This window comes from Saimiri boliviensis, chromosome 1, assembly GCF_048565385.1.
Source record: "Saimiri boliviensis isolate mSaiBol1 chromosome 1, mSaiBol1.pri, whole genome shotgun sequence".
Lineage (NCBI taxonomy): Eukaryota > Metazoa > Chordata > Mammalia > Primates > Cebidae > Saimiri > Saimiri boliviensis.
This window is the reverse complement of record NC_133449.1, coordinates 27,247,566-27,271,778: the sequence shown is the minus strand read 5'-3', so window position 1 is coordinate 27,271,778 and position 24,213 is coordinate 27,247,566. Positions and strand designations below refer to the sequence as shown.

At 48.4% G+C, this 24,213-nt stretch overlaps 3 protein-coding genes across 7 annotated transcripts in view; 2 read left to right on the top strand and 1 right to left on the bottom strand.

Moving 5' to 3' along the window:
• GCKR (glucokinase regulator) overlaps positions 1 to 12,945 on the bottom strand; it is a 31,996-nt gene extending 19,051 nt beyond the window's left edge. For both annotated transcript variants that reach the window (XM_039463878.2, XM_039463873.2), the window contains exons 1-16: positions 11,662 to 12,945; positions 11,202 to 11,357; positions 10,971 to 11,039; positions 10,287 to 10,355; positions 9,812 to 9,885; positions 9,401 to 9,467; positions 9,188 to 9,241; positions 7,510 to 7,604; positions 5,146 to 5,251; positions 3,500 to 3,618; positions 2,759 to 2,857; positions 2,453 to 2,550; positions 2,027 to 2,103; positions 960 to 1,056; positions 635 to 732; positions 458 to 541 (exon numbers count right to left, since the gene is read on the bottom strand). In XM_039463878.2, the coding sequence (XP_039319812.2) occupies positions 458 to 541; positions 635 to 732; positions 960 to 1,056; positions 2,027 to 2,103; positions 2,453 to 2,550; positions 2,759 to 2,857; positions 3,500 to 3,618; positions 5,146 to 5,251; positions 7,510 to 7,604; positions 9,188 to 9,241; positions 9,401 to 9,467; positions 9,812 to 9,885; positions 10,287 to 10,355; positions 10,971 to 11,039; positions 11,202 to 11,357; positions 11,662 to 11,721 (1,422 nt within the window). In that variant the 5' untranslated portion in view covers positions 11,722 to 12,945. The remainder of the gene's footprint in view (positions 1 to 457; positions 542 to 634; positions 733 to 959; positions 1,057 to 2,026; positions 2,104 to 2,452; positions 2,551 to 2,758; positions 2,858 to 3,499; positions 3,619 to 5,145; positions 5,252 to 7,509; positions 7,605 to 9,187; positions 9,242 to 9,400; positions 9,468 to 9,811; positions 9,886 to 10,286; positions 10,356 to 10,970; positions 11,040 to 11,201; positions 11,358 to 11,661) is intronic.
• A 479-nt stretch (positions 12,946 to 13,424) lies between these two features.
• FNDC4 (fibronectin type III domain containing 4) lies at positions 13,425 to 16,770 on the top strand. 2 transcript variants are annotated; one of them, XM_039463631.2, is made up of 7 exons: positions 13,425 to 13,771; positions 13,945 to 14,089; positions 14,168 to 14,283; positions 14,497 to 14,701; positions 15,187 to 15,276; positions 15,871 to 15,995; positions 16,183 to 16,770. In XM_039463631.2, the coding sequence occupies exons 2-7, from the start codon at positions 13,969 to 13,971 to the stop codon at positions 16,216 to 16,218; spliced, it is 693 nt and encodes a 230-aa protein (XP_039319565.1). In that variant the 5' UTR covers positions 13,425 to 13,771; positions 13,945 to 13,968; the 3' UTR covers positions 16,219 to 16,770. The 2 variants fall into 2 exon arrangements, with proteins under 2 accessions (XP_039319565.1, XP_074251738.1); XM_074395637.1 differs by lacking the exon at positions 15,871 to 15,995.
• A 1,783-nt stretch (positions 16,771 to 18,553) lies between these two features.
• Positions 18,554 to 24,213, top strand: part of IFT172 (intraflagellar transport 172) — a 50,943-nt gene continuing 45,283 nt past the window's right edge. For all 3 annotated transcript variants that reach the window (XM_039474628.2, XM_039474623.2, XM_074395597.1), the window contains exons 1-6: positions 18,554 to 18,747; positions 22,542 to 22,685; positions 22,917 to 23,029; positions 23,464 to 23,503; positions 23,843 to 23,908; positions 24,117 to 24,196. In XM_039474628.2, the coding sequence (XP_039330562.1) occupies positions 18,709 to 18,747; positions 22,542 to 22,685; positions 22,917 to 23,029; positions 23,464 to 23,503; positions 23,843 to 23,908; positions 24,117 to 24,196 (482 nt within the window). In that variant the 5' untranslated portion in view covers positions 18,554 to 18,708. The remainder of the gene's footprint in view (positions 18,748 to 22,541; positions 22,686 to 22,916; positions 23,030 to 23,463; positions 23,504 to 23,842; positions 23,909 to 24,116; positions 24,197 to 24,213) is intronic.

Genomic DNA, 24,213 nt, shown 5'->3' with positions numbered 1-24,213 from the left:
AACCTGTCTCTACTAAGAGTACAAAAATTAGCCGGGCGTGGTGGCAGATGCCTGTAGTCCCAGCTGCTTGAGGCACGAGAATCACTTGAACCCAGGAGGCAGAGGTTGCAGTGAGCCAAGATTGCACCACTGCACTCCAACCTGGCGACAGAACAAGACTCTGTGTCAAAAATAATAATAATAATTAACCTGTCCTGAAGGACAAATGAACACCTGTCAGGTGACTGGTGGCATATCCTGCACTTTTTGCATATTCCTAGAAACAGCTGAGCCCAGTAGTTCATTGCCTTGGGAACTCTGACTAGTTACCTGGTAACCCATGACCTTTCCCAGTTGGCTTTGTGAAGATCAGAGATGTCTCTGAGCTTTCTATCCTCCAGCCTTGGGTTTTCTGATTCCTGGAGTCCCTCTCCCTCCCAGCCTGTTAATGCAGATATGACTTTCCCATTCCCCATACCTGGATGAAGTTCCCTTCATAGTCAAAGAAAAGCAGTGGCCATGTGATGCTGATGATGGAGGGAAAGAGCTTCTTCAGAGGGATCTGGAGAGAGAGAAAGAGGAGCAGGAGAAGCATCTCCAGGAAGACCTGGCTATAACTGCCGCCTGGGTCCCCTTGTCACGGTTGGACTCTCACCGGCAAGGACTGCCCCACGGTGCTGTGTGCCAGGGCCTGGATGTTGCTGGTCTTGTCTTTCACCTGCTCCACTATAGTCTGCACCTCCGTGAGGTTGTCTAGGAAGGAGGATATCAGAGCCAAAGGACATCAGGATATCAGGAAGAGGAGGGCATTGGAGTCAAAAGGCTGATTGTGCAGCTGTTCCTCCTGCTCCCCTGGCTGGGGTCCAGTCAGGATATTCACCCCATCCCTCCCTCTGAGCAGGTACCCTAAGACCCAGAAAAATAACAGTGCCTCTGAGTCATTCTACTTCCCCCCTCCTCACTCCCATCTTTCCTCTTACCATCCAGGGTGAAAATGAAGACCACAGTGTCAATTTCCATGAGGGAGGGCAGGATGGAAGTCAGGAAGTCCTCCTGGGAGAAGGAGAACTGGGGACCCTGGGGCAGAAGAAGATGGGAGGGTCCCTCCCATGAAAACACTCTAAAGCACAGACTTGAGATCTAACAGTTTTGTCTACAGGTGAAAAAGCAGAGGTTCAAAAAGGTACAGTGTTGGGGTGGTTTTTTTTGGCTTGTTTTTTTTGAGACAGAGTTTCGCTTTTGTTACCCAGGCTGGAGTGCAATGGCACGATCTCGGCTCACCGCAACCTCCGCCTCCTGGATTCAGGCAATTCTCCTGCCTCAGCCTCCTGAGTAGCTGGGATTACAGGCACGCACCACCATGCCCAGCTGATTTTTTGTATTTTTAGTAGAGACGGGGTTTCACTATGTTGACCAGGATGGTCTCGATCTCTTGACCTCGTGATCCACCCACCTCAGCCTCCCAAAGTGCTGGGATTACAGGCGTGAGCCACCGCGCCCGGCATAAAGGTACAGTGTTTTGCCCAAGATGATGTAGCAAGTCAGTGGACTAGGGCCAGGTTTGGGGATTGGATCTAGAGCTTTCCACACTACCCGTGCTACCCCCGAAAGCCTCATGACTTCTGACTCATATTCTCTTCTCTGGACTATCTTTTTTTTCCCCCTCCTTGGGACAGAGTCTCACTCTGTCACCCAGGCTGGAGCACAGTGGCACAATCTCGGCTCGCTGCAACCTCCACCTCCCGATTCAAGCAATTCTCCTGCCTCAGCCTCCTTAGTAGCTGAGACTACAGGTGTCCACCACTACTCCTGGCTCTTTTTGAATTTTTAGTAGAGACAGGGTTTCGCCATGTTGGCCAGGCTGGTCTCAAACTCCTGACCTTGTGATCCGCTCACCCTGGCTTCCCAAAGTGAGCTACCACACCCGGCCATTTCTCTGGACTATCTATTTCAGTGAACTCCCTGCCTAGCTCCACCTTCCCCTTAGCTTCCACCCTCAGCACACCAGTGATCTGCCCAACTTCCCCAAGTCCGGTTCTTCTCCAACCTGGTTGGTGATCTCAGCCTTCTGGTTAAACATGTCACTGTGATCACCAATGAGAAAGCCACGGACATCTCGGAAATCTGGGAGGTTTAAGAACAAGGAGAGAGGAAAGATTGGCTTTATAGGAAAGGAAGTTTCTAGGCTTCAGGGGGAGTCAATGGGACTGGGAGGAAAAGTGGTAAGTGGGGTGTGGAGTGAGGAGTGACCCATGTGGGAAGCCACAGCTAAGCACAGGGGTGGGAGCTGAGAAGGGATCAAGGACTGAGTTGGGGTTTGAAGGAAGACGAATTTGACTGAAGTGCCTATTTAGATAGGGCAGGAGGGACACGGACAAACACCTATGGGTTGGGAGTAGGACAGTGTTTGGAGAGCAGCCCCATCGGTTGGGATCAGGAGGAAGCAGGAAGAACATCTGGACTGGGGTCCCACCAGCGCCAAAGGTGTGGATGCACTCTACTCCATCCATGATGGCAATGATGCCCAGGGTCTGCCAGCCAACCAAGTACACATGGCCTTTCTTCTCCAGACTGAGAATGGGTCAGAGGTTAGGACGTGAGAGGTTACAGTGAAAAGAGGCCAGAGATGCATACAGAAGAAGACAGGAGTCAACACACCACGACCCTTCAACATGCAATCCCACCACCCGCACCATGTTAACATGTCTCATAGAGTCTCCCTGCGCTCGGTATTCTCCATCTGGGCCACATCCCCACCTCTAAACACATATCCACACACCTGGTGCTGACGTGCTTCATCAAGGTGGCAATCTTGGGGCCTTGGCTGTAGGTCACCTGATGAGCTCGTTCGAATGTCCGCAAGATTTCCAGGAGGCATCTGGGAGAAAAGCCACCAGCTCCCAGGAAGGGCCCAATGCCTCTCAGAAAGACTGAGTACCTCCCTGACGAGGGAGGTGAAGGCATAGATCCCTTAGAACTAAGTTCTTCTGGTCCCTGGAGAGGTACAGAGAGTAGGGCCAGACTGTGTTCGGGGGGGTGCAGCAAGGGATTCAGTGGGCAGAAAACAAAAGATCAGAAAGAGGGATGAGGGCATCAGGAGGGTACCAGGAGGAGCAGGATCTGAGAACCGCTGGGAAGGGGAGTGAACAGCCTGGGAGTGAGGCTAGAGACCCTGGAGAGGGAGGCTGGCCCATGGTGGGATGAGCTCTACCTGCATGACTTGGACCACCCCCCAAATCAAAGGACCCTCGGGAGCCAGGCTAGCTTTGGAGGCCCCAGTCAGGCTCAGGGATTAGGTCCGGACCTGAAGAATCCAGGATCCACTGGAGACAATCTGGACTCTGTGACTACATGGTGGGAGCAACAGCACGTCCCCGCCAGCTCCCTTCCCAGGGGAGGCATGGTGGGCTGCAGTCTTACTGCCCGCAGCCCAGTCCTTGGGTCTAGACCTGCCATTCCCCATCCACACCATCTCACGCTCACCTGACTCTGAGCGCTCTCTTGTCCAGATCTCCCCTACCTTTGAGATGCTGCAATGCCCCGGTCCACAGTCTTATGGGCAGCTAATAACAGGGTTTCCAGCAGGATCTTGGTGGCACTTCCACCTTTCATCCGGGAGGAGCCGCTGAGACCCTCAGGCTGAAGGAGGCAAAGACACCCAAGAGGAATTGGGAGAGGATGAAGACTCCAGAGACCGCTTGTTAGCGACCCCCGGCCGTGCATGTGATAGTACTGCTGGCCCCTGGTGTGCCTGTGAGGAAGGGTGCTGGGGTGCGCCTGACTAAGAGGAAGAGTGGAAAGAGGGAAAAGGCCTCCTCTGGTCATTCCTGGGTATATATTCAGGACTCTCTGGGGACGAAGTCACAGTGACTGGGTCTCTTGTCAGCTGGGTCAAGGGTTTTTCATAAAGTGCTTTCCTTTTCTTTCTTTCTCTCTCTCTCTCTTATTTTATTTATTTATTTATTTTTTTTTGAGATGGCGTCTTGCTCTGCCACCCAGACTGGAGTGCTGTCGTACGATCTTGGCTCACTGCAACCTCTGCCTCCCAAATTGAAGAGATTCTCCTGCCTCAGCTTGCTGAGTAGCTGGGATTACAGGAACCTGCCAACACACCCAGCTAATTTTTGTATTTTTAGTAGAGATGTGGTTTCACCATCTTGGCCAGGCTGGTCTCGAACTCCTGACCTTAAGTGATCTGCCTGCCTTGGCCTCCCAAAGTACTGGTATTACGGGCATGAGACATCACACTCGGCGCAGAGAGCACTTTTCTTTCCAAGAAATTTCTCCCCCACCTCCGTCACCTCCACCATTTTCTGTGGTAGTTTATCAGTCCAAATACCACATGTCACATGCTTTGGACAGACCAATGAAGCAGCCGTTGCAGGGTCCAGATGTGGAACACAGCACACCGGACAGCAAAGAGATTCCAGCAAACAGAATGATAACAGTAGTTACGAGAAAAGAAGATTGAAAGTCAACATTTGCAGAAAGGAGGAAAGAGAGATGAGTATTTGGGAGGTCGAAGCTACGGAATTCCTATGTCATATGGAATTCTACCTTCCTATCTCACAAAAGGAAGATGGAGGAGAAAGTCTCAGATCGCATGGCCATCACTGGTAGAGGGAGGCACCGGCTGGAATTTGGCTAAGGCCCTCCTAAGGCCCAAGTGAGGAGAAATGGGGCTAGCGAAATGTATCCACAATCCAGATGAGAGAAAAGGAACAGGAGAAAACAGCTTTCAAGCTAAGAAGGGCCGGCCAATTTTGGAGAGGATTTAGAAGGCAGAATGAAACAAAACTGCACCCCATTTTTTAAAGCCCATATTTAAAATGTAAATGTGTAAGACAGACTGAGACATAACCGTGGCTATTCAACGCTGTCTATACATAGATGGCAAAGAGCTTCTTTAAACAGAAACTGCCCCCGACCACTAAAGTGCTTAATGATTAACGATTTGAGAGACAGGGTTGGAATGAAGATGAAATATCTTAAGGTGAAAAAGTAAATGGGAAAATAGGATTTGGTTTATAACATTTTAGCTGACTCACAAAGCCTCAGGAATTTAAACAAGATGTAACAGAACGTAAAATCAGAGGCCCCAAGGAGGTGGCAAGCAGTTCCCAGGCGTTGAGGGGTTGGAGAACATAGAAAAAGGAGAAGCCCTACCCCGATGGCAGGAGTGAGCACAAAAGCTGTCTGTTTCTCCTGCATTTTCTGCATCCGCTCTGCCACTTGTCGGAATGTTGAACTCCAGTCTTCAATGGGGTCATTTCTGGGGTCCAGAGAGACACAAGGTGGGGAGATTGTCTATGAGGATTTCAAAGAAGGGCCTCAGCTGGGAGTCATGATCAAAGACTGCTTTGGGATTGAGGTCAGAGGTCAATAACTTCACACAGACTTATGCTTTGGAGCTTTTAGAGGCACTGTGTCCCTGAACCCCAAGGACGGGAGTTAATAAAACATTCAGCACTTCAAGCCCAGAGCAAAGCCAACACTCAAGTTTAAAGTTCCAGCCTGAGACCCAAACTGTCTTGTATAAGCCCCAATGCCACGGCCACAGTAACCTCACCCTCTGCAGGCCCCTTAGGGAATGCCTGTCATTCAAATGTCAAAGTTGCCACCTTATTTTCCATCTTAAGGTTCACCAGAAGCCCTTCCCATTCATGGAAATACATTCTGGAAATCCCTCCAAAGAGTGAACCCTCAGTACTGGAGGGAGGGATAACAGTGAGGGAACAAAGCTGCAAGGTAGGTAGAGCACCTCACAGTTGTCAAACATTCCTTGAATGAATTAATCAGGAACAAATTAATGTGTTAATAAGGCAGACTTGTTATCTGCTTAGTTACAAATCATGGAATCTCAAAGAATGGGGATCTTCTTTAGTTGGTTTCTAATGGCTTTGCTAGGGGATAATTTGTGAATCACCCATCATGGCAGGACCTCAAAGAGTTAGTTACCTCTGTACATGGCACCCCAAATTTTGCCTTATCATCCCATCCTGCAAAGTTTCCATCCCTTCTTGAACTATTTTTGTATCACTGCTAGGGCAGATGAGTTTCACATATTTCATGCCCGTTGTGTAAAATGTCTTCTGTCATTTGTCCTCAAACTATTTCTGAAACTTGCTAGAGATCTAAGAAAGAGGAGACTAAAGCAGAAAGCAGAGACAGGGTTCATATTGTATGGTTTAACGTCTAGATTCCTAAACACAGCTGGGCATCCAAATCATCTGGGGAGTTTTATTTTTTAATAACTACCCATTTCTGGGTACCACATCCACCCTAAGATTCAGATTCAGTAGTTCTGGAATGGAGCCCAAAAATCTATATTTTTAAAAAGCTTTCCAGATGACTCTGAAAATCAGCCAAGTTTGGGAGCCACTGATTTAAGGAACAACTGGAAGATCTCCACGCCTACATTGTTTGAAATTCTTCATTTCGCTTAGTCATAGGGCCTGAAATTAGCATCCACTGCAGCAGATACAATTTTGGTGAAGGAGGGCCCTCCATGAAAAGGATCAGGGTTAGGGTATTTCAGATGCATTTACACCTTCGCATAAATTATACTACAGCCTAGAATCTGGGAGGTGAAAAAGCACCTTTGAAAAACCCACTTGTCCCCCTTCCCAAGACCACCGCTAAATACAAAAAGCTGCTCTAAAATCATCAACAAGCCTCTGCCGCATCCCTTTGGTGTCAGGAAGCCCTCAGCTTTGTCAGGTGGCCCACTCCAATGGTTTATTTAGCAGAGTTCCCCAAACCTGGCTGTGCATCAGAATCTCCAGGGATGCTTTCAAAAAATAGATATTTCAGGGCCTTACTCCAAACCTACAAAACCAGACCTCTTACACAAGGAACTAAGAGTCTTCTTTATTTTTTTGTAACATTCCCCAGGCAGCTCATGCACAGAACCACATCTGAGCACTACTGGTTTAATATGTTGACTTATTCTGAGATCAGAGTGACCACTGACATAGAAAATATAAGAGGGAGGTGATTTGGGAATGAAAGGCTCTCAGGGAAGGGAAGAGGGTGAGAGATCTGAGGAGCCTCGGGGGAGCAAAGGGGTGCCAGGAATGATGAGAGAGAATGGGCACTAAATAAGGGAGTCGGACAAAGAAGAGTACGGAGCCATCTAGCACACTATACTGCTACTTTGAAAAGGTGCTTGGAGCTCACCCCCAAATGGAAGCACAAATCTTTGTGGTATGCATCTTCCTGACCCCATTTTCTCCTCCATTTTATCTCTTGTTTTTCTTGCCTCTTCAATCCCTGTTTTGAATGTAAGTTATCTTATACTTCATGCATCCTTTATAAGTTGCCTTTAATCCTTTCTGAAGCAAGAAGATAATAATTTAACCAACAAAAAAAAAAAAACCCTGTAAGCTTAGGGGCACCCCATATTTAATATTCTGAGATTTGGTGAACAAGACTATATTCAACCTTTTCTCCCTTATGGTTGTACTATAGACTTTGACGTGTTCCCTTCCAGCCTGCCCCAGGGCTGGCCAGTCATTCCAGAAGGCTCACCTGGCCATGCTCACTGGATTGAAGCCAACCAGGACTGGCAAGAAGACAGCTGTGTTGTTCATGCAGTAGTCCATCTGGCCTGCCACAAATGGAGCCTGATGGTGAAGAAAGAGAAGGGCGTGATGAGGGGGTCATTACTCTGAGTGGTGCTCGAGGCTCGAGTGCATCAGAATCCTTCAGAATGCTTGTTCAAAATGCAGATTCCTAGGTACAGTTACAATCTACTGGATCCAAATTTGAAGGAGGAGCATTTTTAACAAGTACTCCAAGGAAATCTGCGTGGTAAAGTTGGAATACTACTGAACTAAATTGTAAGCTCTTTGAAGTCAATATCCCCTTCTCTTTGTGTGTTTCCTTCCATATATAACACTGGTAGGATCTAGTTTCTGCTCAGTGAATTCTTAGAGCCAGAGAGCTGCAGAATTGAGAGGAAACTTGGAATCATCTGGCTCAGTGCTTCTCAAACTACCTGGTAGTCTTGTTAAAACGCTCAGTAGGTCTGGGATGGGGCCTGAGATTTTACATTTCTAACAAGTCTCAGGTGACACTGATGTTGCTGGTATAGGCACCATACTGTAAGCTGCAAGGGACTAGTCCAGGGCCCATATTTTTCTGTAAAAGGCAAGATAGTAAATACTTTAGGGTTTGTGGGCCTTATGGTCTCTGTCCAACTACTCAATCCTATGGCTATAGCATGAAAGAGGCCCTAGACCATATATAAACAAAAATAGCTGTGTTCCAATAAAACTTTATTTTAGGGGCTGGACACGGTGGCTCATGCCTATAAACCCAGAATTTTGGGAGGCCAAGGTGGGCAGATCACTTGAGGTCAGGAGTTCAAGACCAGCCTGGCCAACATGGTGAAACCCTGTCTCTACTAAAAATACAAAATTATCCAGGCATGGTGGCATGTGCCTGTAATTCCAGTTACTTGGGAGACTGAGGCAGGAGAATCGCTTCACCTAGGAGGCGGAGACTACAGTGAGCCAAGATCATGCCACTGCACTCCAGCCTGGAAGACAGAGGGAGACTCCATCTCAAGAAAAACCACAAAATAATACTTTATTTTAGGGTCGGGCACGGTGGCTCATGCCTGTAATCCCACCACTTTGGGAGGCTGAGGCGGGCAGATCACTTGAGGTCAGGAGTTCGAGATCAGCCTGGACAACATGGTGAAACCCTGTCTCTATTAAAAATATAAAAATTAGCTGGGTATGGTGGTGGTGGACACCTATAATCCCAGCTTTTCTGGAGGCTGAGGCAGGAGAATCACTTGAACTTGGGAGGTGAAGGCTACAGTGAGCCAAGATCATTCCATTGCACTCCAGCCTGCATGACAGAGCAAGATCCCATCTCAAACAAACAACAACAACAAAAAAATGTATTTTACAAAACAGGCAGCTGGCTACATTGGCCAGCCTGTATAGTTCGCTTACCCCTGGACCAGTCTACGTATCTTGGTTGTTGATTGATTGATACAGTTATTCTGAAACAGAATCCCTTCCCCATCTTCCACATTCATACAACTCAATCCAAGTTAGTGAAACGAAAACCAAAATTCCTTGAGCAAACTTCCTGCTTTCTAGCACCCACCTCATTGATCTAGCTCCCATGCTATTCCATTCCCACTCACTTCCTGTCTCTAAAATTCATCCACTCAACCCATCTTTCTACTCACAGAGAGTCCCACAGAAATGCCAACGACAATCACCCTCTTCTTCCTGGCGGCCACCTAGGAGAGGAGGATGGACAACGTGGTGTAACTGGGAGGATTCCAGGCCAGGAACAGGGGAGGGAGGGAATAGGCTTCGGCTGAATGCTGGGGCTTTTATGTCCCCATGAGAAGGAACAGATAGAGGTCTCTGGTCAGGTAGCAGTGGGAAGCACAGACCTTCTTCAGTTCCTCAATCCCGTGCAAGGCACTGTCTTCCGTCCCCTCCCTAGAGGCCACCACAGACCTAAGAGGACAGACTCGAGGTCAGTGGCACTGGCTGGGAAGCAGAAGCCTATGGTTTATTAGGGCGGGCTACATTAAGAGATGGGAATAAAGGGAAAACTATCATTGAATCAGCACCCACTGTTTGTTGGGCACCATGACAGACACTCCACAGAGTTGAAAAACCCAAATACCTACAACAGCCGGTCAGGCAACATAAGTATGTAAAGTGGACCAAGTGTAAGGCAATAAGGAATGGGGGGACTAAGGCGAGCTGGGCACGATCTCTGCCTAAAGGCATTCAACTCAATTTCTAAGAAGCACCATTCAGGCCAAACAAAATATTCACAGGCTAGCTTGGCTTACCTGTCACCCCCTGCAATGAGGTAGGTGTAAAGAGGTTTCTGTCCCAGACCCTTCATCAGCTGATTAAAGGACACCTGTCAAGGGGGAGAGGATGTGAAGGGGTAATGACAGAGAAGAAACAATTATCCTGGATGTTCAACTCCTAGAGGACAGAGACTATGTAATGATTCTCTTAGACCAGTGCTTAACGCAGTCCTACATGGAATCTGGCGCTTAAAGCTGCCACTTGGGGATGATTAGTTGGCGGTGCATGGGATGTAGAGACATTGACAACAGACTGGTGGGACTCAGATGGGCTCAGAAGAAATGGGACTTCATGGTGACGTCTAGCTTTTGGAAGAGAGAGAGAGAGCCGGGCTTGGAGTCCAGGTCGAGTGAGGGAGACACCTGGGAGCTCAGTTATGGTGATCTTTATGGTCCTGAGGGTCACCTCAAGAAGTGGAGAGGGAAGAAAACCGGGGACCAGGGTGCTCACCGACATGAGGAATGCCATCCGGCCAGAGGTGCCCCCTCCACTCAATACAACCAGCCCCCCATCTGGCTCCTGAAGAAGGAAAAAGGCATATATCACCAGGCCCTGGCTTAAGTTGGGGGAAGCATATTCTTTGTCAGTAATGCAAGAGGAACTGAAAAGACTCCTTATCCCTCCTCTCATCACAAAGGTGAACAAATACCCTCAGTGTAGTGTAGCAAAAAGAACACAGATTAGTGAAACCAGTTTGACTCCCATGTCTTGCTCCACTACTTATTCGAATCCTTACTTATCCCCGAAAGAACTGAGAGCAGCTTTGTCATCTAAATAAAAGTACATAATAAAAGCAGCGTTATCCAGCAATTATTAGCTGGGTGTATTTGAGCGAGCTACAGTGATTGTCTTTCTAAGTCTTTGTTTTTTCATCTGATAAAAACAAACAAACAGATATCATATCAACTTCACAGGTTTTTGTGAGGGTAATAGCTGTGAAAGTAGATTATCAATTATAAAGTATTAATCAGGTAAGTTATTATTAATAATAAGATAAAAATAAGGATCCAAAAGGGAGGATCTCCAAAAGGGAGAAAGGAGAATGAGATCTATTTTTTTGGTGAAATAGACACCAAAAAAAGGAGAAAGAGGGAAACAGAAAAGCTGAGGCAGGGAGCAGAAGGAAGGTGGTACCTTCAGCACTTCCTGAACTTTTCCAGCCACTTGCACCATGGTGGTCAGAATGGATTCGCTGTAGAGTCTCTGCAGGGAACAGGCAGGAATCAGAAGCCAAGAAGAGGCGGACGGTGGATGCGGGAGGAGGTCTCGGAGTTTCCAGTATCAGGAGCCATGGTCAGGGAGGGCAGAGGTGGGATTGGGGTTGGCATGTTTATTTGCAGGGTCCAGGGCACGGGTCTGGGTTACCTGGTATGTGGGCAGGGCTTGCCCCTCCTCCTGGAAGATCTCAGCATCACATTGCCCCAGCAGTCGAACAATTTTCTCAGCATCTGCTTTGTCTAGGTCCCGGGTCAGTGGATTTGACTTCTCTGTGATTGGCACAGCTGCCTCATACCCAGACAACTAGAAGGAAGAGGCGACAAGGAAGGAGCAGGAAGCCACCGGCTCATTCATGCCTGCTGAGCTGGAGGTGGGAGTGGCAACAGGCACAGAGTTTGTACACACACACATACACACACACACACACACACACACACACACACACACACCACCAGAAACTCAGCCTGCACTTGCTACTCTGGGCATATTAGGGAAAGAATGTCAGGAAGGAAAAAGAGGTGAGCAGAAACCCAGGGTGGACGGAGGACTGGATGAAAAATAATTCTAGGAATCAGCAAGGAAAGCCAACATGGAGAAGGGGTCTCACCTCCCACTGGCCAGGCTCCGGGGTCTCAATGACATGTTGAAACCGTTTTGTGGCTGGCATGGTCCCACGCTGTGGATACACTGTTCTGCCTGCCTCTTCAGCCACATAAACCCCTCTGGTCACAGTGACTCTGCTTCCAGTTGGCAGGGCCTTATCTGAGCCACAGTGATGATTAACCCAAGCACCCTGGGCTCTCAGGGCACTACCCCCTGTACCACCGCCTGCACCACCCTTTCCTGGTCACTAGGCCCCCAGCCCTCTGGTAACCTCAGGGAAACTCCTTATTGCATGCACCCTGACTCCCCAGTCTCTGCTTTGGCCCCTGAAGAGGAAGACCTGAGGCTCATGACTCTTATCCTACAGGGACAATGCCCTCTTCTCCAGAGGACCTAGAATCTGGGAACTCAGGACAACACCCAGAGCAGTGAATCCCTGGGCAGGTGTCCTCCAAGGCCAGAGATCAGGGTGGCCAGGTCAGCAGAAGTCAGAGGACCTGGCCCATGACTTGATCACATGCTCCACAGGCAAAGTCCCACTGGTCCCATTTTACCCTCTCCTCTCAGAAAGGAAGGCAGCAGAAGCTTCTGAGCCCCAAGTGTGCACACACTGTACTGGACACTAGAGCCGGAAAAATGCCACAGAGACAGAAATACTGCATGGAGAATTAGAAACCAAAGGATCTGCCCTAAACACAATGTTAGCCAGCATCTATTTACACTAAACAACACACTTTTCACAGTATCTCATGGGATACACCAACACGAAGATGTTGGCCAATATTGACACCTTCATTTTTCAGATGATGAAACAGGCTCAGAGTAGTTGAGCTGGTTGCTTAAGATCACACAGCTGGACAAATTGGGACTCACACCCAGGTTCTCATTCCACATTTCAAGCTCAACCAAAGCATGAAATAATCTAAGGGCTTACATGCTTATTGAACAAAGGAAGTAACTAACAAATTGGTGCATATTTACAATCATCATCCATTCACACGGTGTTGTGAAATTTATAAAGATTTCTCCCCAACATTGTCTCATTTGAGCCTCACAACAACCCTGTGAGGTTTAACTCGCTTTGTTTTACAGGTGGGAAACCTGCGGCACAGATAAACCAGTTTCTCCAAGACCACACCGTAAGTGGCAGAGCTTTAGAAAAACAAAAACAAAAGCAAAACAAAACAAAAAAGAAGAAAAGAAAGGAATAACATTTTTTTTTAAAAGCCATAGGTCTCTGAGCTTTGATTCTCCCTAGAAACCCAACACTCTTAACAATCTCTGTATCTCCAGGTTTTAACTAGACACATAAGAGACGCTCAATAAATATCTGCTGAATAAATGAAAGAATGAATGAGAAAGCGAACGGAATGAAATCAGATTATGAATGGGAAAGAGACTTAAAAGCTGACGCAGTCTGTAAGTAAGGGATTGTTAAAGCAATTATTATCTCCATCACTCTGTCCGCTCTCCTCTTAGCCCCTCGGGCACTGGAGGTGGAATTCCTCCTCCCAACTTGGCTCTTCCACGCGGGGAGGAAGGGGGTCTCCCAGGTGCCGGAGACCCTCGCACCCGAGCCTCCCCCGACGCCCCCGCCGGCTCCTCCGCCTGAGCTGGGAGAGAGAAGGGATAAGGGATGGGGGCCCCGGAGGCGCCATTGGGAGGGTCGTGGGAGGAGCCCCGACAGGACGGAGGTGGGGGGCTGGAGGGGAATGACGGCGGCCAGAACCCCGGCGGGGCGGGGCGGGCCCGCGCGTCCGGGTCGGGCTGCGGCGGAGCGAGCGGGGCCAGCGCTGCAGAAGGCGGCTGGCTCTCCGGGACGGTCACATCCCGCTGCAGGGGCGGGCGGACGCCGCCGCACTGCCTCCCGCACCGCGGACCCAGGCCAGCGTCCGGGCAACGCCCCCCGCCCCGGGACAGACTCCCCGCCCGCCCGAGCTCTGGGGGCTCCGCAGACCCGCGCCCGCTCGGCCCGCAGCTCGGCCCCGCGCTGCCCGCCTCGCCGGGCCCGCGCCAGGATGGGGTAGGGGCAGCGCCACCGAGTCGGGCGATGGGCCGCCCTCTGGACACCGAGCAGCCCCCGGAGGCCTGACCGACCGCGAGAACCGGCGGAGGTGGGTGTGGGCAGGGCTGACCGCGCTCTGGGGGCGCCCGGGCAATGCGGGGGCGGGAGGACGCGGGGAAAATAGGGCTGTTGTGAGCTGTGGGGAGCCCAGGAGAGCTGCTACCCTCCCTCCCGTGCGTTCTGGGCAGTCCTTGACCCCCCCACAACTCCTGCCACCTCCAGGAGCCCCGCCTGGATGTCAAGCGGATGCCCCAGTGCCCCCCCAGCGGACTCGGTGGGGACATGGCTTCGCTGATGCCCCTTTCCCCATATCTAAGCCCCACGGTCCTCCTGCTGGTCAGCTGTGACCTGGGTTTTGTGCGGGCAGGTGAGTAGAGGGGAACGGGGCTGAGGGTCCACCAGAGCTAGTCAGAGGGTGAACCTGTTAACACCCTGGCTCCTGCAGACCGGCCTCCCTCTCCTGTGAATGTGACGGTCACTCACCTCAGAGCCAACTCGGCCACTGTGTCCTGGGACGTCCCAGAAGGCAACATCGTCATTGGCTACTCCATTTCCCAGCAAGTATGAATCACCCTTCTGCTCCCCCAACCTGTGTCCTTGGATTTCTGCACATTCCTTCACTTAGGTGGGGGGATCTGGAAGCAGGCTATCCTGGCTCAGGCTGCCCTTTTCACGCCACTCCCACGGAGTGCTTGGATGTTGAAGAGTCTCGGTTGAGCCTTGTGGCCTGGCACTGGGTTGAGGCTGTCCTCCTCTCCCCTCATCTCCCTGCAGCGGCAGAATGGCCCCGGGCAGCGTGTGATTCGGGAGGTGAACACCACCACCCGGGCTTGTGCCCTCTGGGGCCTGGCTGAAGACAGTGACTACACGGTGCAGGTCAGGAGCATCGGCCTTCGGGGAGAGAGCCCCCCAGGGCCCCGGGTGCACTTTCGAACTCTCAAGGGTTCTGACCGGCTACCTTCAAACAGCTCAGGCCCAGGTGAGGGTCTGTGCTATTGGATTCTTTGGCAGCTTACCCGGCTTGCAGCCTCTTACTTCCCCAGGACAAGCCATAGTCCAGCTGAGGTGAATAGGATGATTTAATTCATTTATTAATCAATTCATAATATTGTACTGCCAGGAAAGGAAGGAAAAGCAGGTGAGAAGGGGTCTGGGTACAGACAGGCTGCTATTGAGCACAGACAGGCTGGTACTGAGTTGTTCAGGGGAAAGGCTTCTAAGCTTCCTGTTACCCAACTTCACATCAGCTGCAGCCTGCATGAGTGAGTAATTAACCTGCAGCCATCTGCTTTTTGGTCGCTAACCACCTGTCCACCAGGCTTCCTCCCAGGGAAAGGCTACCCTACACTCCAAGGGCAACATTATGACGGTCTGCCCTCTCTAATCCCCTGTATCTCCATCCTGCGTATGTCTGCACAGAGAGCTATTCCCCAGTAACCTGGAGTCTGCCTTCTCCCTTCTCAGGTGACATCACAGTGGAGGGTCTTGATGGAGAGCGACCACTGCAGACTGGGGAAGTGGTCATCATTGTGGTGGTGTTGCTTATGTGGGCTGGTGAGTAAGCAGCTAGACAGCGGACCAGGGACTCAGTAAAGGTGGGAGGTGGCAAAGGTTGTCAGGAGAAAAAGAAGTGAGAGAAACGGGCCAGTCACAGTGGCTCACGCCTGTAATTCCAGCACTTTGGGAGGCCGAGGCAGGCAGATCACCTGAGGTCAGGAGTTCAAGACCAGCCTGGCCAACATAGTGAAACCCCATCTCTACTAAAAATACAAAAATTAGTGGAGTGTGGTGGAGAGCACCTGTTATCCCAGTTAGGAGGCTGAGGCAGGAAAATCACTTGAACTCAGGAGGAGGAAGTTGCAGTGAGCCGAGATGGTGCCACTGCACCCCAACCTGGATAACAGAGCGAGACTCTCTCTGTCTCAAAGAAAAAAAAAATGAAAGAAATGGAGTGGGGAGATACTTACTTGAGGAAGGATGATTCGAAGTTTGAAGAGAGGGAGAGGAGGCTGTTGAGAGCCCAGAGAGGAGGACTGCATTGGGCACCAGGAATTCAGGGTGTTCTTCATATAATTTTCTAGAAGCTATGGGGTTATCTAACTGGGGGGAAGGGGTAGAGATGAAGGCTCAGACTGTATTGTGTTTCAGCTGTAATTGGGCTGTTCTGCCGTCAGTATGACATCATCAAGGACAACGACTCCAACAACAATCCCAAGGAGAAGGGAAAGGGGCCAGAACAGAGTCCTCAGGGAAGGCCAGTGGGGACAAGACAGGTGATGTGGGGGCCAGTGAGGGCGGAAAGGGTGCTTTTGCCCCTGAGGGGCAGCCAGGGAAAGGAAGAAGGTCAAAGAGGGGCAGAAAAAGATGGAGAATGGAAGACCTGGGATGGGGGAGGCTGGAGAGAAAGGGTGGCACCTATTACCTTCCTCAAATTGAGACTCAGACCATTTTCTTTCACAGAAAAAGTCACCATCCATCAACACCATCGACGTTTGAGGGAAGAAACACAGACAGAAGAGAGATGCACTAACAACTTGGGGATGGGGGTGGGGTCAGGGAAAGCCCAAGATGGTGATCTGCTGGAGACTCCGAGGGTAATAACATGCCCACAATCTCAGGCCTGGTACCCATCCTCTTTCCACTGTGAGCAGAGCCAGTCTTTTAAGAGTCTGTGCCCCTGGACCTGGGGAGCGGATATCAGATGGGACATCTCCTCCCATCCCCTGGTCCAGGGGAGAGTCACTTGTTCTACCCTATCCCATTAGGTCCCAAATGGGGACCCCATTCCACCTGTATCAGGACTCTCAGCATCCCCAGCTGCCCCCACATCTTGCCTCTGGGCCTCAGAGGGCGGTGTTTCTGTGGGTACTCCTCTTTCCCCAGCAAACAAAAGGAATTGTCACAGCCTAGAGGCAGATGCTGCACTGCACTACTCCAGTGTCTTCCATGGAGCCTCAGGTGCTCCCCCTCTCACCTGGCAGCCCCTTCAGCTGCCAGTGATCTCACTCCTTGGACATTTTTCCAATAAAGGTTCTTGGACAAACTGGAGCTGACTGCATAGTATGCCGAAGACATTTCCTCACCTCGTCTCTCTCCTGACCCTCCAAGGGCCCCTCACACCACCACCTACTTGACAGGAGCGGATTCTCATTGCAAGGTGTAATAATACTCCACCCTGGGATAGGGACCAGGAAGAAGAGGTGTAGAAAACTAGAACCCCAGATTTTGTTGCTTTGTTGGGTGAGAATGGGGAAAAGATAAGAGAAAGATGTAAGTTCCAGCACCACTGGAGACTAAGGCATGTCATATGAGAGGGCAGTAGCTTTTTTATCTTCACTTCTTACATCAACAGCACAGCTCCTCACCACTTATTCTTCTGACCCCTCCATCAACCCGGGGTTAACGGTCAGAAAAGGCCCAAGCAGTGTCTTGGGGACTAATGAACGGACAGCTACACTCATGGATTCCTGGTGCCACATGCTCCTATCCTATGTGTTCCTGTGTCTGTTCCTCCCTCCTTTGCGTTCCCTTTCTGCTCTGTCTCTGTTTAGTCAAAGTCAATAATAACTGTAAATCATAAATGAGTTTATTTTCATGCTCTGCCACCATATCCAGAGAAGGATTCTGAAAATAAAACTGAGGGGTTTGGACTCCCCTGTCAAAAGAATTATCATTTGAGCTCTGAGGCCTACTTGTTTCCTGTGAAAATAGGGGCTGTCCTCTACTCTTTCCTGTTTTTTGTCTCATGGTTGGTGGCCATGAGACAAACACCTGTTGACATTTGCAACCACTGTCGGGGAAGTCTTCTGGACCCACAGTCTCTCTAGAGAGCATATGCTACACTTTCTGGAGAGGCACAGATCTTCCCAGCTTTGGATCATTTCAGAGCAGGCTTCTGAGTAACTCCTTTTCTGCGTTTCAATATCTCTGGTATGTTAGAATATAGGCCAAAAATTCGGAAAGGAACTCCAATCCAAACAAAGATCAACAAGTCAGTATCTTTTCTACTTAACCAACCTCCAACCCCAGGTATCACAAGACAACTATCAGGTGAGCCAAGTCTGGCCTGCCCTCAAAACTGAACCATAAAAGCATCCCAATGTAAACAGCAGTCTTTAACCCACCATTACCCAATTTGGAAGTAGGGTACCTTACATTTCTCTGGCAGCTGGTTCGAAAACATTCATCTCTCAGATTCTGAGAATAAATATCGCCATTTATTGGGATGGGAGTGTCACAGGGTATAGTATCATAGCACGGAGAGAGCGAGCTAGGAGCCGAGAAGGAACATAAAAGGTGTTTAAAGCTACCAACTCTGGGTTGAATCCCAGTTCCAAGTCCTTTGCTGACTGTTAGTTTGAGCCAGTGCCCTGAGTCTCCTGTTATGTAAAATGAAACTAATAACGTTATCCCCTTCAAAAGGTGGTTTCGGGATTAAATGACACAAATGCATGTATAACACTTTGCACAGTACCTGGCAGACACATACTGGGTATTCATCATTAGCTATCGTTATTAGCCTTGCGATCCCGTGCAAGTCATGTAATCTATTTGGGTACAATTCCGTCAACTGCAAAAGAACTATAATACCAACTGCCCTGCTTTTCTCTAGGGCCGTGAGGATTAAAAGAGTGCACTCCGCAACAGTCAGGTATGACAAAGAGCTAGACGAACCGCGATGACGTAGGACTTGTGGGCGAAGTCCTGGCTGAAGGCTTGTGGGCGGGGCTTGAGTTAGGGTTTGCATGCGCAACAGGATTGGTCAAGAAGAGCATTCATCAATCCCTCTCAAGGGCCCGCCCCAGATCTCACCGCGCATGCGCACGTTCTGTTTGCTACGCCGCAAAGCTACGTGTAACCTTGCGACGCGTGTTGCGCTCCGGTCGCGTAAGCGTCAGCGGCTGTCGCTGCGGCTGCGTGGCGGGTTGTCCAGGTAACCACGGGAGTTGTCGCTGTCTGGTAGCACCTGAGAGACAGGTGTGCATCATGCAGTTGAAGCACCTGAGGACCCTGCTGAGCCCTCAGGTGAGGAGTTGCGTGCCCGTCCCTCCCCCTTTAGCTTTATGTTCCGAGAAAGGTGGGGAAACTGAAGTTTAATGTTGTTGAGCTCCTACTGTGTGCAGAAGGCTGTAAAGGATGTATCGATGATCCAGGCCTTGTCCTGTCGATACAGTTCAGGAGGTGAGATGCAGCGCTAAACTTTCCTTACATTTCATTCACATCAGTTGTGTACAGGCCCCGGCCCCGTGCTGGCGCTCGAAGGAATTCCAAACCACCGGACTTACTGCCCCTGCCTTCAGGAGGCTCGTATTACAGGGAGAGGTGCACGTGTAAGCAGCGAGTATACACCCACCCATAATTAAATAAGCGCCTTAGGTGCAAGCCGTGAAGCGGGAGTGCAAAGACCGAGCGGTGTATACTGATGGTAGAGATCTAATCTCCTCCACTGAGGAGAGGCAGGGCCCTAGGGGAGGAGCCCTGGAACAGGGTGAAGAAAGGGTGAGCTTTGGAGTTAGCACACCAGAATTTAAGTTGTAGCTCCACCATACTTTCTAATTTTCTTTTTAAAATTTCTTACCTTTTCCTTATTTCAGATCCGCCACTAATTTATGGTATTTATTTATTTGAGACAGAGTCTTGCCCTGTCGCCCAGGCTGGAGTGCAGTGGCGCGATCTCACTGCAACCTCCGCCTCTCGGGTTCAAGCGATTCTCCTACCTCAGCCTCCTGAGTAGCTGGGATTACAGACATGTGATATCATGCCCGGGTAATTATTTATTTATTTATTTATTTATTATTATTATTTTCGGAGAGATGGGATTTCCCCATGTTGCCCAGGCTGGCCACCACATCTTTAAGCAAATGACCTGATATCTCTAACTTTAGCCTTTATTATACAATGTTTCTGAGCACTCACCAGCTTCTTCATTTGTAAAACATGAGTACTAATAGCAACTTTAGGGGACTTGGGGAAGAGTAAGATAGAGTAATATACCCAAAAGAGCATTTTAAACTGAAAAGCAGTGTGAAAAATTGCTAGACAATAGAAAGGACATTCAAAATTCAAAGGGCAGAATAATACAAAGCTAGACAAAGATGTCTGGCCAGGTACAGTGGCTCACACCTGTAATCCCAGCAATTTGGGAAGACAAGATGGGAGGATCACTTGAGCCCAGGAGTCCAAGACCTCTACAAAAAAGTTTAAAATTAGCCACATGTTGCAGCGAGCACCTGTAGGCCCAACTACTGAGGTGGGAAAGTCTCCTGAACTGAGGTCAAGACTGCAGTGAGCCGTGATCACACCACTGCACTCCAGCCTGGGTGACAGAGCAAGACTCTGTCTCAAGAATAAATAAGATGTTCCATAATTGATTGCATAATATGTACCAGGGCATCTTAAGTAAAGAAATTGGGATTGTGGTTTATGGATTTACACATACATGGATTTAAATCATGGTTCTTGGCTAGACACAGTGGCTCATGCCTGTAATCCTAGCACTTTAGGAGGCCGAGGCAAGCGGATCACCTGAGGTCAGGAGTTCAAGACCAGCCTGGCCAACATGATGAACCCCTGCCTCTACTAACAATGCAAAAATTAGCTGAGCGTGGTGGTGCATGCCTGTAATCCCAGCTACTCGGGAAGCTGAAGCAGAAGAATCGCTTGAACCCAGGAGGCAGAGATTGCAGTGAACCAAGACTGCACCACTGCACTCCAGCCTGGGTGACAGAGTGAGACTCTGTTGCAAAAAACTAATGAATTAAATAATTAATTAAATCATGTGTCTACCACTCACAAACTGTGTATGTGAACTTGGGCAAATTAATCTTTTTGGGCTTCTAATCCTCTATCTGTAAAAGGGGGATAAATGTAGCATCTACCTCAGTGTTATGAGGTAAAATGAAACTATGCTTGTCTGGCACTTATCAAAATGCTTATTCTATGGTAAGTGCTTATTAAAGGCAAGCTCTTATTTTATTTTGTACCTCACTTAATAAAACAATCTACTGAGGTACATATTGTAGAGAACAGAGAATTAATTGATTATGGGAATCAGGAAGGCTTCACAGAGGGAATGGCATTTGGACAATAGAAGGAAATTAGAACACAGGCCAGGCACAGTGGCTTGTGCTTGTAATCCCAGCACTTTGGGAGTACAAGGCTCGTGGATTACTTGAGGTCAGGAGTTCAAGACCAGCCTGGACAATATGGTGATACCCTGTCTCTACCAAAAAATACCAAAATATTAAGTGGGCGTGGTGGTGCACACCTGTAGTCCCAGCTACTTGGGAGGCTGAGGCAGAAGGATTGCTTGAACCCAGAAAACAGAGGCTGCAGTTAGCTGAGCCTGTGACAGTGCACTCCAGCCTGGGGAACAGAGCAAGACTCCATCTCAAAAAAAAAAAAAAAAAAAAAAAGAAGGAAATTAGAACAAAAGAGAGTTGTGCTTTTTCCTTAGCTGGAGAAAAAAAAAAAAAAAAAAAAGACCTGTGCTCATTGCTCAGCAAGCTGTCCCTTGTTTGCCCTAATGGAAAAATTTAAGGTGATGTCATGATGCAAGTAGGGCTGAATGCCCAGGATTGGGCAAAGCGATGAAGCAGGAGGATCAGCAGAAGTTGATGAGGAGCGCTTAGCCTTTCTAACCTAATGTAATGAAGTTAGAGGGTGATAGTGATGGTGGTGTGGCTATTTTCTGGTTTGAGGATTTGGGAGAAAAGAGCCTTTTTACTTCTGACTTTGGAGATAGGTGAGTTTGGAGTGAGAAGTGTCAATGTTTTAAGCAAGAACTCTAGTGTCCAAGTAATTAAAAAAAAACAATTGGAACAGAAGAAAAGCAGAATAAATGTTTTGATTTCAAGGAAGGAAACCCTTTGTAGCAGAACCATACAAGAGCAGAGCTAGTGTTGGAAGGGTCAAGTCTGGTCAGAATAATTGACCTGGAGGTAACTTCTAACTTGGGTTTCTGTGAAGTGGGTAGGTAAGAGGAAAAATAAGTGGCATTGTTTATCCTGAGTCTCAGCTCTAATTATTTTACTCCCCCTATCCTGAGCTCTCACTGTCTCTCCCTTTCCTGCCAAATAAGCCCAAACTCCTTTAAAGACTCTTCCTGAGCTGGCCTGTTTTTCCTGTCTTACCCCTTCTATTCTATTATTTATAAGGTATAATAGTTTTAAATAAACTAAATTCGTGTTTCTTGTCCAGAACTTGGCTTTGTTCATTGCCATTCCTCCCATCTCAGATAATTTCCTCTCAACTGCATTCATTCTTCAAAGCTTAATTTTGGTTATTTAAGCATAAAATTATCTCAACCTTCTTCAAACTATTACAGCACTTTATACATACTTTAATGGGACTTTTCCTATTTTGCACCGTCTTATTAGACCTGGAGGCAAAATCTGTGTTTTTCTTTTTGTCTCTCTCTCAGCCCCTGGCCAAGTGCCTTGATCAATAAAGTGCTCAAAAAATATTAATTGAATGAATGGCTACAGATCAAAACTTATCAGACAAATTGAATTTATTTCAGTAGCAGACCTGGCCTCTAAGGGAATGAGGAGGCATTGCAGCGATTCATTGATACAGTTGACTTAGCACACTGCCTCTTAGTACATTTGCATATGAGTCTCTAGAAGCACACAATTCTCACAGTCTAGGATCTGAAGGCCTTGGAGACCAGGATGGGCCACAGGCACCTCTTTATTTTGAGAAGAGGACCATGACAGGAAGAAAATGGACCAGAATTACACTAGAATTAATGGAGCTCGAAATGCTTTTGGCATTCTAGACCAGCACATGGATTTGTTTTTACCCCTTTGCCTCTGCAGGATGGAGCTGCAAAGGTGACTTGCATGGCATGGTCCCAGAACAATGCCAAATTTGCTGTCTGCACAGTGGACCGAGTGGTATTGCTGTATGATGAACATGGAGAACGGAGAGATAAATTCTCCACCAAACCAGCTGACATGAAGGTAAAGAGTGTATTCACGTGTACCTTAACCTACTGATAGGGTCATACAAACCTGGAAGACCTAGTCTGCCTCCTAGCCATAGGCATAGGAAATGGTGTAGCCCACCTTTTTCTCAGTATAAATCCTCAAGCCCCCTTAGGAGCACACATGTACCTTTTTTTCTTTTTTCTCTTTTCTCTTTCATGTATACTCATTACTGCTTTTTCTTTTTTTCTTTTTTTTAACTTTTAGTATGGCAGGAAGAGCTATATGGTGAAGGGCATGGCTTTTTCTCCTGATTCCACTAAAATTGCCATAGGACAGACTGACAACATCATCTATGTCTACAAGATTGGAGAAGATTGGTGAGGACAGAGACTGGGAGATGGGATGGCCCAGGAAAGACGGGAAAGGCAAGAGAAGTGCCTCTCTGGGGAGGGGAGATGGAGAGGATGAGAAGCCAAGCTTGGGTACTGAAGGCACTCTCTGGAGTCTATTGCTGCTTTTCTACCTTCGCCTGTCCCACATGTTCTGCAATCCCATCCCTGGAGGAATCAGTCTGAGGTCAACAGGAGGCCCTGTGAGATCCTGGAAGCCCAGAGGGATGTTGCATCTTTGTTACTGCTCCGAAGCTACCTAGGCTCCCTCATATGCCTCCTTTCAGGGCTCCTACAGAGTAGTCAGAAACACTAGTGGGCGAGGAAGAAATCTGCTCTTTCTTCTCTTCCCTCAGCGTCATGTTTGGCCATTTGTTTATGGAAGTGGTTTTAAATATGCTTCCCCTCCTTTTGTTTGGCAGGGGTGACAAGAAAGTCATCTGCAACAAGTTCATCCAGACGGTAAAGTTCAGACCAGTCCCTGGAAGCTTAGGATGAGCAAACATTTATCAATATATCTACTTATATATATGTAGATATATTTGTATAGTATATATAGTAGAAATGTGGGAGTTGCATTTCTAACATCTGAATCTAGACTTTTCCTACTCTAAGGACGGTGTTTCGTGGTTGCTCATGGTTACCTGCTTTCTTCCTCAGAGCCCTGTTGTGTCCCTTCCCTATAGGGGATTGAGGTGGTGGTGTGTGGTGGGGTGTTCAAGTTGTTATAAATGTGCTGGCCCACACAGTTGACTTGAATGGACACAAAGCAAAGCAGTTTCATCATTTCCTTTCATGCAGAGTGCTGTCACTTGTCTGCAGTGGCCGGCAGAGTACATCATTGTCTTTGGACTGGCTGAAGGGAAGGTAAAAGAGGGAAATACAATAGAGGGGGTGGTAGGGAAAATGGCTCTGGAGAGAGGAATATGGTTCATTCTGTTTCTTAGTATCAAGTTATATACTGGGGAGAATGCATAGGGACCAATTTTGTGTGATAATTTTTCCTTTTTTTTCTTATGGCCTGGTTAAATTTAAAATAACCTAACAATACTTGTGTCCATTTTTCCATTTTCAGGTTCGTTTAGCAAACACCAAAACTAATAAATCCTCTACCATCTATGGGACAGAATCTTATGTGGTGTCCCTGACAACAAAGTGAGTAAAGAGGAGTA